The sequence below is a fragment of the Macaca thibetana genome, chromosome 3, assembly GCF_024542745.1.
Source record: "Macaca thibetana thibetana isolate TM-01 chromosome 3, ASM2454274v1, whole genome shotgun sequence".
NCBI lineage: Eukaryota > Metazoa > Chordata > Mammalia > Primates > Cercopithecidae > Macaca > Macaca thibetana.
This window is the reverse complement of record NC_065580.1, coordinates 53,126,782-53,143,176: the sequence shown is the minus strand read 5'-3', so window position 1 is coordinate 53,143,176 and position 16,395 is coordinate 53,126,782. Positions and strand designations below refer to the sequence as shown.

Below are 16,395 nucleotides of genomic sequence, written 5' to 3'. Positions count from 1 at the left end.
AAACCCTGGAGTCTACTGAGATTGAGACTCCCAAATTTGACCATTAATAAACATCTTTTGGATGAATAATATGAAGGTGTTAGGAGGCCCTTCTAGGCCATTGAAGCCACTAGAACACAAGTCAAGGAATTCTCAATCTTCAAAGCATGGGAGATGAGGGGTACAGGGATTCTCCCTAGCCCAATTAGAAACTCCTTCAGGCAGGAGGTAAAATTTGTATTTCTCTTCTATTCTTCACAACTGTGCTAGTCTTATAAGTCTATTGTTCATTCATTCAACAAATATTTATTGAATGTGCCAAGAAACAAGCAAAGATCCTTGCCCTCATAGAGTTTACTTTCTAGGAGGGAAATAGACAATAAACAGAATAAACAAGAGAAATATATGGTGCATCAGATAATGATGTGTGCTGGGAATTAAAAATAAAGAGGGGAATAGGAGAGGAAGTACGGGGCAGGGAATATTGCCATTCTAGATCGGGTAGCCTCACTGATAAGGTGACATTTGATTAGATAGATGAAAGAAAGTGAAAGTGTGAGTCACGTGGGTATTTGGGGGGAGAGGATTCCACAGTTAGTGCAGTGATGCTGAGGCCAGAGCCTCATGAAGAGTTCAGGGAGCACCAGAAGGCCAGAGTGGCAGGAGGAGAGTGAAAAAGGAGAGGAGCTAGTGGGAGACGAGTTCAGAGAGGAAAAGGCAGGCACGTCCTGAAGCATCCTGCAGATCAAAAGTGGGACTTTGAGTGAAATGAGGAGCCATTTGGGACTTAGGAGCAGAGAAGTGACATGATCTGACAACATGTTAACAGGATCCCTCTGGCCGCTGTGTTTAAAATAGCCCAAAAGGTAGCAAGGGCAGAATCAGGGAGACCAGTTAGGAGGTGACTGCAATGACCATGGACTCACTTTGAATTGCAGTTAAAGTAGAGGTGTCTAGCCCAGGACCCATGTGAGAAGGAACAGTCGATTACCATTTGTTGGGGGAAATACTGGATTGTGTCTTTTCACCAGCATTATGGTGCTGGAAAGAACAGCCAAGGGGACGTTGCTTCTTGACCTGAACAAGTTCTGCTTTGATAATGACCGTGAGGTACCAAACAACAGATTCAACTTCACCATGCCATCTGGAGTGGGGAGCGGCGGCAGATTTTTACAGGATCCAGCTGGCTCTGGGAAAATTGTGGTCAGTTTATGGTCATTGCATCATTAAAAGGGCATCGGGAATTGGTCCAACATGCATCGTGCTTTTGCTGCCCCATAGAGAGAAATTTCCAAGGTAACCCCTCTCAGAGCGACCGTAACTGACAGGCTTAATAGTGAGTCTGTGTTCCCCAACCGCTCTTTATTTTACCCCGGTTCCAGGAATCGTTTGTTACACATAGTTGTGCCTGGGCTGCTAAGGACTGGATTCGTTCTTGCATAGCATGCAGTTTGTGTGCCTGCTTAGCATGCCTTCACAGACACATCAGTGCCCTCTGTGCTCAGGCACTTTTGTTTATTTGAGTGCTCATTCCCGGCCCATAGAGGTGTGAGGTGATAGAAAGCAGGGCCGGGACCTTGAGTGTGTCTGGATAAATTCCACACCGTGGAACCACTGGAGACCAGAGGAGAGTGAGACAGTGAGGATGTCCCTGGCAACTCCAAGGGACAAAAGCTGCATTGGAAGAAGGATGGACATGAAAAGTGGGTCCCAATGAGCGGAGTTAGACCTTTCCTTACAGAGTTCCTGCTGGAAGGTGGTGGGGAAGGAGAAGAGAAAAATGAAAGGGCTGGGAAAGCAGCAGCCTCAGGGAGGGAAGCCAGCAACCTACTACCCTTCCCCTCACCCAGCTTTCTTCTCCACCTCCCATCCCAAACCCTTCTTCAATCCCCAAGAACATCTCACCCACTTTATTCATAGTGCCATCTTAAAAATAATTTCTATTTTTTTCTGTTTAGGAAATTAATACATGTTCATTGTAGAAAATATAGAGAGCACAGAAAAGCATCACCATTCACTGATAACCAGTGTTAATAGTTTGGTACATGTCCTTCTTGTCTCTTTTCTATAGATATATTTTATGTCTATTTATACATATATGCATAGGTATATTTTATTTTTATTTATTTATTTTTAAGAGACCGTGTCTCACTCTGTCACACAGGCTGGAGTACAGTGGTGCAATCATAGCTCACCACAGCCTCAAACTCTCGAAATCCAAGGCTCAAGTGATCCTCACATTTCAGCCTCCCTAGCAGCTGGGACTACAGGAGTGTGCCACCGTGCCTGGCTTATTTTTTAGGTTTTTCTAGAGATGGAGTCTTGCTATGTTGCCCAGGCTAGTCTCAAACTCCTGGTCTCAGGCAATCCTCCCACCTTGGCCTCCCCAAGTGCTGGGATTATAGGCATGAGCTACTGTGCCCAGCCTGCATATGAATTTTAAATACAGTAGTGCCCCCTTATCCACCGGGGATATGTTCCAAGACCCCTAGTGAATGCTCGAAACCACAGATAGTACCAGACCCTAAATAAGTTATGTTTTTTCCTTCTATACATAAATACCTATGGTAAGTTTAATTTATAAATTAGGTAGAGTAAGTATTGACAATAATAATAATAAAAGAGAAAAATTATACCAAAATACTATAACAAAAGTTATGTGACACTGGGCATGGTGGTGCACACCCATAGTGCCAACTACTTAGGAGGCTGAGATGGGAGGATCACTTGAGGCCATGAGTTTGAGGCTACAGTGAGCTATGATTACACCTGTGAATAGCCACTGCACGCCACGCCAGCCTGGGCAACAAAGGGGACCCCTATCTCTAAAAAAAGAATAAGGAAAACCAGTTATGTGAATGTGGTTTCTCTCTCAAAATGTCTTATAGTGCTGTACTCACTATTTTCAGACTGTGGTTGACTGCAAGTAACTGAAACTGTCAAAAGCAAAACCACAGATAATAAGGGGGGACTACTATAATGAAGTAACCCTGCATGTAAGATTCAATTTTGTGCTTTTCTTCAACGAATCTGAAGTTGTGGTCCTGAGCAATAGTGCTTAATGAACATCTTTGTACATAGATTCTCTCTCCTGGTAAATCATTTCCATTAAGTTCACTAGCAGTGAGCAAAGGTATGGTCATAACTTTTTAAAGTTCCTCATTTTTATGGGCAAAGTGTTCTCCAAAAGCGTTTTGCCAATTTATATATCCACTAGCAGTATATGAAAATATCTCTCACAGCCTAATAAATAGGATTGTTTAATCTGTATAATCTACTATCTCTGTTTTAGTCTAGCTGATTGGTGATCTAGACTATGAAAATCCAAGTAACCTAGCAGCTGGCAATAAATATACAGTGATAATCCAGGTGCAGGATGTGGCCCCCCCTTACTATAAAAGCAAGTATCATTTTGTTTTATTTCATGAGTGTCTTTCTTGAGTATCAATGACTAAACTCTGCTGGGCAATACTCGGTATTGTGCTAGGTCCCCCATCTCACTAGTACTGCCCTCATGCAAGGACCCCCTCTTTCTCGGCTGAATTGCAACATGTAAGAGTCTTTGAAGGGAAATGCAAATGCCATCATATGACTTCCTTGGTTAAAGCCTTCGAGCATCTCCTGTAGCTGTCAGTTCAAGTTCCAACTCTTTGGCTTGGCATACAAGAATTTTCATCATTTGGTTGCTGCTTAATTCTCCGGCTTCACCTCCTGTCACTTGCTTCCAAGCCCCCATATTTTTCCAACTGGGCAAACAGCTTGAAGTTTTCCAGAGTGAATTATGTGGTTTTATACCTTGGCATTTTTGTATACGCCTGCAACACCTCCCAATATCGTCCCTGCCCCATTTGTCTAATTCTGTCCTTATAAGGCTCAGCTTGTTCTTTCTCCTGGAAGCTGTTCCTCCTCTGGGTTCTGTAGTGCTCTGTGTGCTCATGTGCTTATCAAAGGGTGACCACCCTCAGCATCTAAAAGGCAGGAGCTCCCGTGTCTTAGTCACCTGGTATCCCCTATGCGCAAAGCCTGTACCCAGGAGATTCTTTAAAGACGCTGAATAAACAAATGGATGAGTATGGATTTGTGATTGAATGTGTTTCTATTTCCATTTTTAGGTAATATCTACATTTATATCCTAACAAGCCCAGAAAATGAGTTTCCTCTCATTTTTGATAGGCCATCCTACGTATTTGATGTGTCAGAAAGAAGGCTGGGTAAGTAACAGACAAGACACAGACCAGAGGGCTCTCAATGGACTCCGTCCAAACGTGTGTTCTGCGGAGTGGAAAGCTCCCTTCTGGAGGCCTTGCATGCTGTTGTGCACAGTGATTCACAGCTGATTAGTATTTAGTGCACCTCTTATTTCTTTTAAATTTTCCTTGCTGCTGAGGAGCCCTTCAGGTGAAATTTGGACTTTTGAAAACTGTTGATTAAACTGCATTTCTTGGAAGCCTCTGATTGCTTCCTTGTCTGTTTGCCTGATTCCGCTAATCCTCCCTTTTCCTAGCTTAAGTTTTCTCTTGGTCTCCACTGTGAGCTTTATCCTGCTCACTCAGAGAATTAAAATTTAAAAACAGAAAAGGTTTCCCATTTCTATATTTCCTTCATTTATAAACAAAATAAAGACATTTTCTCTCTCCCCTACTAGGATTCCCTGAAGGCCTATTTTTCTGCCCTTTGCAACACCCTGCTTTTCGCAGGCTCTTCCCCCATTAAGGAAAAGACTCACTCCCCACTTTCAGCTTCACTTTCTGCCTCTCTCGCTCTCTCAGTTTGAAGGTAATACTATAAGTGCTGTGTAATAGACTCCTCACAGCCTTGCATCTTTAGATCATGGATCCTTTTTCCATATTAAAAACAACAACAACAAATCAAACCAAAACCAAAACACTCCCTCTAAAATGATCCATTCTCTTTAGGATGGTCTCCATTTCCTGACATTAAGTTTTCAAGCAAAAGGCAAAATGAAGGTCCAAAGAAAACGCTTTTAATTTCTTATACCTTATCCAGTCAATAACAAATTCGAAAGGAATAGGCTTTCTGGGAATTCACAGATCTTACTGCAGTTCTTTTTGATCACCTACTTTGGGTCACACACTTAGTGCTGGGATACAGAATTGAACAAGAGAAGGTTTCTGCCCTTGAGGAGTGTAATTTATGAGAAGGAACTCCTATAAAACAAGCAAGCCAGAATGCTAGCAGCTCCACCAACAGTATTTGTAAAAATTGCAAAATGGAAGAGGACTTAAAAATCTATAATCTGTAATCATCAATTGCTAAATTCTTTAACAATTATTTATTTTTATAAGAGCAATTCATGCTCATTATAGAAAATTGAAAAACACGGGACTTTTAGAAAACACTGCTGCAGAGATGTATGTGTGAGGATGTATGTTCTTTGTACTATTGTTTCTGATAGCAAAATGATTGGTGTCCCTGGAGTCTATATAAAGGCATAAATTGCTGGGCGCGGTAGCTCACAAGTGTAATCCTAGCACTTTGGGAGGCCAAGCCGGATGGATCACTTGAGGTCAGGAGTTCGAAACTAGCCTGGCCGATGTGGTGAAACCCCGTTTCTACTAAAAATACAAAAAGATTAGCCGAGTGTGGTCATGGGCATCTGTAATCCCAGCTACTTGGGAGGCTGAGGCAGGAGAATTGCTTGAACCTGGGAAGTGGAGGTTCCAGCAAGTTGAGATTGTACCCCTGCAATCCAGCCTGGGTGACAGAATGAGACTCTGTCTCACGCGCATGCGCGCGCGCATACACACACACACACACACACACACACACACACACACACACACACACACACAGGCATAAATTATCTATTACAGCTCACAGGACTGCTTGGATCATAGGGCCAGTTACCTAGCGGGTATTGGTTAGCATTATTTCAATTTAGTAGAAGTGAAGCTATAAAACAGAGTTTGGACAGCAAGGAGACCTCCAGAAGTCCTTCTTCCCATGGCAGGGAGGACATCGGTTCCTGAATCATCCTTCCCTACCTCTTAAAAGCAGGACTTATTGCAGGTACTTTATTCCTCCAGCCAGAACCTGAGTGGGACAGGTGCAAGCCACTGATAAAGACCTCCCCCAGCGCAGCCTCGTGTACTCCATCTCCACCGGAGGGGCCAGCCTCCAGTACCCGAACGTATTTCGGATTAATCGCAAGATGGGAGAACTCCAGCTGGTAACTAAAGTAGACTACGAAACAACCCCTATCTATATTCTCAGAATCCAGGCCACCAACAACGAGGACACAAGCTCTGTCACTGTGAGTGGGGCTGCTTGCTATAGTCCCGGTAACCCAACTGGTTGACTCAGGGTCTCTCTGGCACCCACAGAGTGTGGATGTGGCAATGAGGAAACTTCCCAGGGGCACATCCTGCAGGTGTGGTGAGAAACAAATAAAGGTGCCCTGGGAAATAAAGATCCACGTTTTTCTTTTTTTCTTTTTCTTTTCTTTTTTTCTCTTGTTTGAGACAGGGTCTCGCTTTGTAGCCCAGGATAGAGTACAGTGGTGTAACCTTGGCTCACTGCAACTTTCACCTCCTGGGTTTAAGCGATTCTCATGCCTCAGCCTCCCAAAGCTGAGGATTACAAGTGTGCAGCACTGTGCCTGGCTAAGTTTTGTACTTTTAGTAGAGACAGGTTTCGTCATGTTGGCCAGGCTGGTCTAGAACTCCTGAACTCAAGTAATCCACCCGCCTCAGCCTCTCAAAGTGCTAGGATTATAGGCGTGAGCCACTGCACCCGGCCCCACCTTTTTTTGAGGCCCAAGTCTGTGGGTGACTGAGAAAAGCACTGAAATTGGTGGCCAGCTATTGGAATGTCTGGTGGACCCACAAAGCCACTTTGTGGGACAAGGTTCCTCTTGTGGCCCTTTAAATCTCGCTTTGCCTTCACTGAAGGCTGTTGGTGAAATGCACACTGTCCAGAAGTTGAGTGTGGTTTTGGAGTTATGCATTTCCTCCCCAGGAGCAGTTATGCCATGTTCCTACCCTGCCTCTACGCACACCAGATGGGGTAGATCTTAAAACGATGCTGTGCTGCTATCTTGCTTCCCAACCTTTGAGGCTGAGAATGTTGTTATATACAGATTCTGAGTCAGCGGGTCTGGGACCTGATATTCTGCATTTCTGACATGGTTCCAAGTAGGGTGGCACTGCTGGTCCCCTGCCACACCTCGAGTGGCAAGGGCCTAATAGGTCCCTGTTGTTAGTGGTTTGGATTATCCAGGGGCAACATGATAGCCACAAAGACCAAACTATTCCCTGGTCCTTCCCATTAGTAAACTAAAAAAGCATAGAGGCAAAATGAACTCTCAGTTAGCAGCAGGCAGCCATAGACAAAGATTGGCTCAGAGTCAGGAGACCAAGTCATTTTTCACCTTTGATCCCAGTTTTCCGAGGGAGTCTGAGCAATGCTTATCTCGGTGTCCCTATTTCTCTCTCTCTTAAATAGAGAGTCACCTGATAACCCTGTGCCTGAATGGTCCGCTTCCTCTGATAGCTTGCTTCGAATTAATGGGATGATGTTTTTAATGATGTGCAAGGTTTGGCATTGCTACCCAAGGAAAGTTGGAGATAATTGCAGTGTTTGTTAGGCTGGGTTTTTTTTTTTTTTTTTTTTTAGAAAAATGAATGGACCCTACTTTGGGAGCTAACTAGAGTGAACATTTCAATTTATTCCCGGGCTCAGAAATAGCTGAAATCCCAAATTTCAAAGGTAGTATGAATATGACTCAAAATTCATAAGCTTTTTAAAAAGGGTGATGAACTAAATGATCACACAAGTCCCTTTCAGGGCTGATGTTCTACGATTCTGTGCTGGCAGGCATCCCAAGTTATATTCCAATTCAGCAGGCATAGAAGACAGCGAAGAAAGAGAATAGGCTGGCCCCTGTTTATGGCAGGGTAGCCCTAGGGCTTAGTAGAGTGCTAATAGCCCAGGTTACAGATGAGATCCCAGCTTAACCAGGCCTGCTTGTTCTGTCCCAGTGGGTCTTAGTCCTGGCTCATATTAGAATCAGCTAGGGAACATCAGTGAGGGCCCTGACCCCTACCCTCCAATCTATTGGGTCTGAAGAGGGCCCAAGAAAGCAGAGCCAGTGTTGAAAACCATTTCTGTATATGCCAGAGTTAAAGAACTTCCAATCCACAAGGGGCAGCAGGCAAGGCAGTACATGGAGTCACCGTAAATCCATACCTTCTTGGAAAAACAATTCAGTGTCATCTGCAGGTGAGCCTATGTGTTCAGGTGCATGTGTGTGTGGGGGTGGGTGGGACAAGGTATGCATACACTACATGTGTACACACACATGCACACGGGGTAGAGAGTAATAGCGTAGGATTTGGAGTAGGACAGACCAGGATTCAAATCCCAGCTCTGCCATTCACTAGCTGAATGATCTTAGATCAATTACCTACTATCTCTAAACCTCCATTTTCTCATCCATAAAATGGGAATAATCACGTTATCTATCTCATGTGAGTTTAAATGAGCTAATTTATGAAAAGTGCTTAGCCTGAAAACTGCCTACACACAGTAAGCACTCAACGAGTTTTAGCTACTGAGAATGACCACCTTCTTGCTACTCTAGGTTACCGTGAACATCCTTGAAGAAAATGATGAAAAGCCCATTTGTACTCCAAACTCTTATTTCCTGGCCCTCCTAGTGGATCTGAAAGTTGGCACAAATATTCAGAATTTCAAGCTGACGTGTCCTGACCTTGATTCCAGCCCCAGATCTTTCCATTATTCCACTGGCCCAGGTATAGTACTTGGTGGCGACAGCCCTGACCCTGTCTGTGAGGACCCTGAAGTTGTCTAGGGTAGGGTCTGTGCTCACACACTGATCTGGGCAAAGTGGGATGGGAGTTGGGAGGGCATTATTTTTTTGAGATAGGGTCTTGCTATGTTGCCCAGGCTAGTCTTGAACTCCTGGGCTCAAGCAATTCTCCTGTTCAGCCTCCCAAGTAGCTGGGACTAGAGGCATGCATCACCGCACCCAGCTTGCTGGGGAAGTGTTTGAATGAGAAAAGCAGAGATACAGAATCTAGCAGCCCCTATGCTTCCTGATGCTCCTCTCGGTTTCCCCTTCTCGTCCTACTCCTCCCAGACCCCATATGTGACTGCTCAAAAGCCCAAGAAAAGGGTGAACCCCATCCCCTAATTCCTGACTACAGTATGAGTCATAAAGCCTATTAGCGTCATTAGAAAAAATGCAGTCCAACTTTTCAACCACCTCTTTTCCTGAAAGCTTGTAGTGGGGGCAGGGAATCCCAGTCCTCTCTCTGGATAATAATAGATTAAATAGATTAGGTGCATTTTGAAATGTGTCCTCAGGAATTCTCTTCTGCTCCATTCATCTTCTCTCTTTAAAAATACACCATTCTAGGGAAAAAAGAGCACCCCTCAATGGAAATTAGACCAAAATAGCTCATCTAATGAAGTGCTGGGGCCAGAGATTTAAACCCAAACAAGCAGAACAATTCCACGTGAGAGAGTAAAAATCCATCCCTGCTGCCTGCTGTGCCCTTGGCCGAGCAGGAACTTGAACAGTAGGAAGCCTCTCGAGCTGGCTGTGTCACAAAACCCAGGGGCAGAAACTGCCTCGAGACTGCAGTTGCCGAAGATGGAAATAATCCATACTGAGAGCCCTAAGGCCTTTATGGAGCATTTTGCTGTTAAGGGAGCAAAAATTGCATCATCTCCTGCTCCATTTACTGGTGTTCAGTTGGTAATGAGTCTGGAGCCAGTGGAGGAATGAGCAGGGGTGTGCTTGGGCTGGCAGCCTCTCTGCCCCAGGCTCCCTGAGCTGAGCCATGAGCCCCAGCAGAGCTGCGTGTGTGTTTGGGGGTGTGATGGGGTGGGTTCAGGAGGACCTGGGACTGCCATTCCTGCAAAGCCAGGAGGCACCTTCCTTTGGGGGACTCCAGGGACATCCATAACCAGTGTGACCCACTGGGTCCCATGAAAAGCATGCAGTGAACTTGGCCTATGGCTAGGGATGTGACCTATTCTACCCTCTTGACGCCCACTCATTTGTCTGAGTGTGAATTACAGTGTTGTTACCAAATAATTGCCGGGTGAGAAATCAGAAGGGCTGCACCAGGGTTACAAAGTCTCTGCTTAATACTCAGCAAGATGGCACCTAGGCTAAGGGTGTTGTCCTATTGTCCTTTTCTACTCAGCCTTGTTTATAGCCATGCTGGTTGTGAGCAAGAGTTTCTTTGTATTGACATCTCTGGTGCAGTTAAAGCCTGTAGCATATAACTAATCCAGCTCTGGTGTGTCACAGATACAGTCTACACTTGAGGTGTGGACATTTGAGAAAAAGATTGAGTGCAGTTTTCTTCTAAACCTTTATTTCTTACTCTCTTTTCTTCCTTTTACCAACACCCCTGCATCAAATCTCATTTAGGTAACATCAACAATCATTTCACCTTCTCTCCCAATGCTGGTTCCAACGTCACACGCCTGCTGCTTACATCTCCCTTTGACTATGCTGGTGGGTTTGATAAGATCTGGGACTACAAGCTACATAACTGTCTACATAACTGATGACAACTTGCTGTCTGGCAGGAAGAAAGCTGAGGCTCTTGTTGAGACAGGGACAGTGACACTGAGTATTAAAGTCATTTCCCGGGCCGGGCGCGGTGGCTCAAGCCTGTAATCCCAGCACTTTGGGAGGCTGAGATGGGCGGATCACGAGGTCAGGAGATCGAGACCATCTTGGCTAATACGGTGAAACCCCGTCTCTACTAAAAAAATACAAAAAACTAGCCGGGCGAGGTGGCGGGCGCCTGTAGTCCCAGCTACTCGGGAGGCTGAGGCAGGAGAATGGTGTGAACCCGGGAGGCGGAGCTTGCAGTGAGCTGAGATCCGGCCACTGCACTCCACCCTGGGCGGCAGAGCGAGACTCCGTCTCAAAAAAAAAATAAAAAAATAAAAAATAAAGTCATTTCCCACCCAACCACTGTCATCACCACAACCCCCAGGGTAAGGGCTTTAGGACCTGGAATCCCCAGGCATGTTCCCTTGTGAGTTATGTTGATGGAATTCTTTCCCCTGCCCGGAGATATGTGGGGTGGACTGAAGAGTTGCGGTATTAGGATGTTGCCAAAAATGGCAACCACGGGCTGGACTGGAGTAGCTACAGGGTGGCAAAAATCTGGTGAGACCTCAGACTCATAAAACCACTCATATTTCCTGTTCTGGTAGAGAAGAGTGTATTGTTTGTGCAGAGACTTGTGAGAGATCAGACCTCAACCACCTGTGTGGCTTGTGGCACAGGAACCGATTTTCATGGGCATGCTGCCAGATGCTACCTTCACAGCCCCTCTCTGCATGTTCAGAAGAGTCTTTGCAAATCAATATCCATGAAATCAGGTTGCTTGCTTACTGCTGGGTGCCCTTTTCCACATCTTTTGAAGAATCACCATGTACCAATCTGTACCCTACACCCCACCTCCACTCCAAAAAATTCATCCAATCTACAAATATCGATTTAATGCCTATAGTGTGCCAGTCACTTTAGCAAACAAGCCAAAAATGATCCCTGCTCTCAGGAAGCTTATTGTATGGATGAGTGGTTCTCAAAGTGTGGTCCCTAGACCATCAGAATCAGCACCACCTGGAAACTGCTTGGAAATGCAAATTCTTGGGCCCAGCCTAGATTATTAAAGTGATAGGTCACCCAACCATGATCATCACCATGACCTCCAGGGAAGGATGCTGGAAGCTGGAATCCCCAACTCTATCCCCTAACCTAATGGATCAGAAACTCTGGAGATGGGGCCCAGTGAGCAGTGTTTTTAATCAGCCTTTCAGGGAATGCTAATGTGCATTAAAGCCTGAGAGCCACTGATCTAGAGGGGCAGATAGATTACAAACAAGTATTCAAACTGACAAAGTAAATACAGACTGTGGGAAAGGGTAGGAAGAAAATGACCAGGTGCTATCACAGAATCGGCTTGGAGAAGGAAGGGAGAGCCTGGAATCTGACAACAGGATTATCTCCCCTGCCCCTTAGAGGAACTGGCTTGCATCTATGCTAATTCATCTGTCCCCTTTCTTCTTCTTCTTCTTCTTCTTCCCTCTTCTTCTTCTTCTTCTTCTTCTTCTTCTTCTTCTTCTTCTTCTTCTTCTTCTTTTCTTCTTCTTCTTTCTTCTTCTTCTTCTTCTTCTTCTTCTTCTTCTTCTTCTTCTTCTTCTTCTTCTTCTCCTCTTCTTCTTCTTCTTTCTTCTTCTTCTTCTTCTTCTTCTTCTTCTTCTTCTTCTTCTTCTTCTTCTTTCTTCTTCTTCTTCTTCTTCTTCTTCTTCTTCTTCTCTTCTTCTTCTTCTTCTTCTTCTTCTTCTTCTTCTTCTTCTTCTTCTTCTTCTTCTTATTCTTCTTCTTTCTTCTTCTTCTTCTTCTTCTTCTTCTTCTCTTCTTCTTCTTCATCTTCTTCTTCTTCTTCTTCTTCTTCTTCTTCTTCTTCTTCTTCTTCTTCTTCTTCTTCTTCTTCTTCTTCTTCTTCTTCTTCTTCTTCTTCTTCTTCTTCTTTCTTCTTCTTCTTCTTCTTCTTCTTCTTCTTCTTCTTCTTCTTCTTCTTCTTCTTCTTCTTCTTCTTCTTCTTCTTCTTCTTCTTTCTTCTTCTTCTTTCTTCTTCTTCTTCTTCTTCTTCTTCTTCTTCTTCTTCTTCTTCTTCTTCTTCTTCTTCTTCTTCTCTTCTTCTTCTTCTTCTTCTTCTTCTTCTTCTTCTTTCTTCTTCTTCTTCTTCTTCTTTCTTTCTTCTTCTTCTTCTTCTTCTTCTTCTTCTTCTTCTTCTTCTTCTTCTTCTTCTTCTTCTTCTTCTTCTTCTTCTTCTTCTTCTTCTTCTTCTTCTTCTTCTTCTTCTTCTTCTTTTCTTCTTTCTTCTTCTTCTTCTTCTTCTTCTTCTTCTTCTTCTTCTTCTTCTTCTTCGTCTTTCTTCTTCTTTCTTCTTCTTCTTCTTCTTCTTCTTCTTCTTCTTCTTCTTCTTCTTCTTCTTCTTCTTCTTCTTCTTCTTCTTCTTCTTCGTCTTCTTCTTCTTCTTCTTCTTCTTCTTTCTTCTTCTTCTTCTTCTTTCTTCTTCTTCTTCTTCTTCTTCTTCTTCTTCTTCTTCTTCTTCTTCTTCTTCTTCTTCTTCTTCTTCTTCTTCTTCTTCTTCTTCTTCTTCTTCTTCTTCTTCTTCTTCTTCTTCTTCTTCTTCTTCTTCTTCTTCTTCTTGTTTCTTCTTCTTCTTTCTTCTTCTTCTTCTTCTTCTTCTTCTTCTTCTTCTTCTTCTTCTTCTTCCTCCTCCTCCTAGTAGAAGCTGCACCCTTGGTCAGCAGCCTCATACCTGCAGCATGCCAGAAGGAAGATAATCAGAACCTTAGAGAACCCCCTATGGAGGCGGCCAGCTTCTTCTCAGAGTCTTCCCAGGAGCTGGTTCATGCTTCTCTTTCCCGTGCTCAAGTCAATATGACCCCAGTGAATGGAGGTATATGGCAACCCTAAGGACTTTCCTTGTGGGAGGAGCTGGTAGGCTCCCCTGAGTGAGGAGTTCCCACCTTTCTTGGGCTCAGAGCATGACCTAATTGTGACATCTCCAATCCTGAAACCTCCATAACTTGTTTGTTATCTGTCTCCAGCTCTAGGAAGCAGATGCTGAACTTGAGGCTTTGCTGTGATATCAGCCCACTCCTCTGGCAGTGGCAGCTTGTAGTTGAGAAAACACTGAAAAGCCTACAAGGTGTTTAAAAAAACAACTTTCGTGGCTTATGCCGTCTTGGTGAGAGACAATGGCTATATTCGTCCCTGGGTTATGCCCAGATATGGTAGAAAAAAAGCCAATGGACTTTTTTTAGCTTTAGGGAAGAGGAAGACAGAGAATAAAATTAGGCCTACAGTTTTCAGTTCCCTAAAATTTCTGGGTTTTGATCTAATGGATGTCTGCAAAGACTATAAATAAGGTGATGGGTTGAAGCAGCAAGAACTGTGAGCGCACAGATGTCCAATTTATAGAGCAATAACAAAGAGTGGAATATATACTCAACACGAGAGAGTGCTGAATGTCAAAATCACTACCACCCTCCACTCACCCTCCCTGCTCTCTGTTGTTCAAGCTCAGGGTCACCTACCAGGTCCTGAGGAAAAACGTTTACTCTCCATCCGCATGGTATGTGCCTTTTGTCATCACTTTGGGCTCCATATTGCTTCTGGGTCTCCTGGTGTCCCTGGTTGTCCTATTGGCCAAAGGCATCCACAGACACTGTGCCTGCAAGACTGGGAAGAAAAAGGAACATCTGTAAGTTGCCAGTGGGCTGGGCCCTCTTCCCCTCCTCCTTTAGGACACTTTCTGGTGATATTAGGAGAAGGAAAAATGGAGAATCAGGATTTCTCTACAAGGCAGGTTGCCTGGAATGAAGGCAGGAAAAGGAGATATGGGGGAAGGAATCCCAGCTCCCCTCAGTCCTGGTGCACTTTTTTTTCACCTGCTAGGCCAGGAAACCATCCTTTTGGCTTTCCCTGGCAACCTACTCTGTCCTTGAGGCTCTCAATGAGACTGGGGCATCAACCTTCTGATGACCTTGACCTGGATAAAACCTTCAGAAAAGCCCTATTGTGAATAGTGATAGAATATCCCATGCTCTTATTTGTAGAATATTTAAAGGATAGTATGGAATTAAGGCAAGCACACAAAACCAATAAGGGAAATAAGCTTGTGTCTCCAGTGACTCAGCTGGGTTTTTGTGTGACCAGATAATTATTAGTGTTTTGCATGTGGTCTCAGTCTCTCACTCTTAAGGGTTATAAACGCAGGCCTGTTTTCTCTCTTTCCAATTTTCACCTGCCCACTAATATGCCTCTTATTGTGCCAATCTGTGATGTGTCTTTTACTGGCTAAAAGTGAGGTAGTAGAGTGACAGGAAGAGAGCACCAAAGAATCACAAACTTCTCCCAGAGCCAGGCTTCTTGATTCTCGGTAGCTCTTAACAACTTACAGCTTAGATGGTTCTGAGCCTGAGTTTTGGAGTTCGATGGGCCTGGGCTCGAGTCTTAGCTCTACCGTTTTCTTGGAATATGGCTTTGAGCAAGTCACCGCCTCTGTGAGCTTGAATTTTCTTGTTTGTAAAATTAATCAACTAAATGAGCAAATGCAAACAAGGCACTTAACTGTATTCCTGATACAGAGTAAATGCTTAGTACACTACCCAAGACATTTTTTACAAATCTTGTTTCCTTATTCTTCACAGATGAGTCCCAGTGAGTTCAGGATTCTAGATTCCAAGTTTAGCTCTATGCCCAAGTATCTTGAGGTATTGGAACCTCTGAGTTCTAGGATCTCTCAATGGCAAAAAGAGGGGGTGATGAGACATGTGTGCCTTTTAAGGGCATTTTAAATATTAACTATTAACTGTCAAATAACAAAATGTATGGATGAAAGACTGTATAAAAGTACAAGGCATTAGAATAAAGATGTGCATTGCATTTTGCCGTATTTATTGCGAAAGTTTGTTGCTATGGGCAACCTTGACTTCAAGGTAAGAAATCCTCGAGCATCTGCTGAAATTAAAAAAGGCATTTTTGTTTGAACTTTATTCACAAATTGATTTTTTTATAAAAACAGCTCTAAAAGAGTAATTGCTTATAAGGATGGTGGTGTACTGTAATGCGATTTGGATAGAAGTTCTTGAAGAAACAAATCCAATAGACACTGTAACTCTCATGTAATTTATGGCTAAATGTTAAATATGTACCTTGAAGCTGGTTCTTTTAACTTAGCTTGTAAATATTAATTGTTTTCAACATGGTTGACTTAAAAAAGCAAAACTAGCTAGAAAATCAGACTCAGACTCAACCTCTCTGGAAATTAGTTACACCATATGACAGCCAACTTTTGTCAAAGAGCAAAGAAGAAAATTAGAGTTACAGAGTTATAGAATCCAAGGTGATCGTGGGAAAGGTCGTGGGGTCCAAGTCCAGCTCTTCATGTGACAAGAAACCAAAATGTAACTGCCAGCTCTCAAGTCTCCCTGCTGTGAGCCAAGCCTTCTGCTCTGCTGGCTCTTAGGGAGAAAGGGATGGGGCAGGAAGACTTGCTGGGCAGTCTGACTAGGGCAGTCATGTCCTCACCAGGTGTTCTCATCAGAGACAATGTATTCCCTGAAGTTTATAAGGGGATACTTTTTAACTCATCAAATTCTCAGATACTTTTTAACTCATCAAATTCTAGTCCAAAGCCAATAGTGATGAAGCTGCTTTGTTTGAAGCAGGTGTGGTGGTCTAGTCTTTCTTGTCCCTATCCCTGGCACCTCTTTCAGTCAACCCCTGTATCTCAAAGGGCATAGTTGCCCAAAGAACCCCATGGTGTCATGTACGTGCCAGTGCAGCATACTTTCAAGTGAATTAATATCCCCTCTTTTTTC

General features: G+C 43.8%; 1 protein-coding gene across 1 annotated transcript in view; it reads left to right on the top strand.

The window, feature by feature from the left end:
* CDHR3 (cadherin related family member 3) overlaps positions 1–16,395 on the top strand; it is a 62,728-nt gene that overhangs the window by 40,041 nt on the left and 6,292 nt on the right. Inside the window, 9 exon segments of the mRNA XM_050784812.1 lie at positions 1,011–1,182; positions 3,277–3,379; positions 4,092–4,190; positions 6,027–6,253; positions 8,582–8,753; positions 10,406–10,527; positions 10,529–10,640; positions 10,943–10,983; positions 14,092–14,273. Coding sequence (XP_050640769.1) covers positions 1,011–1,182; positions 3,277–3,379; positions 4,092–4,190; positions 6,027–6,253; positions 8,582–8,753; positions 10,406–10,527; positions 10,529–10,640; positions 10,943–10,983; positions 14,092–14,273 — 1,230 coding nt within the window.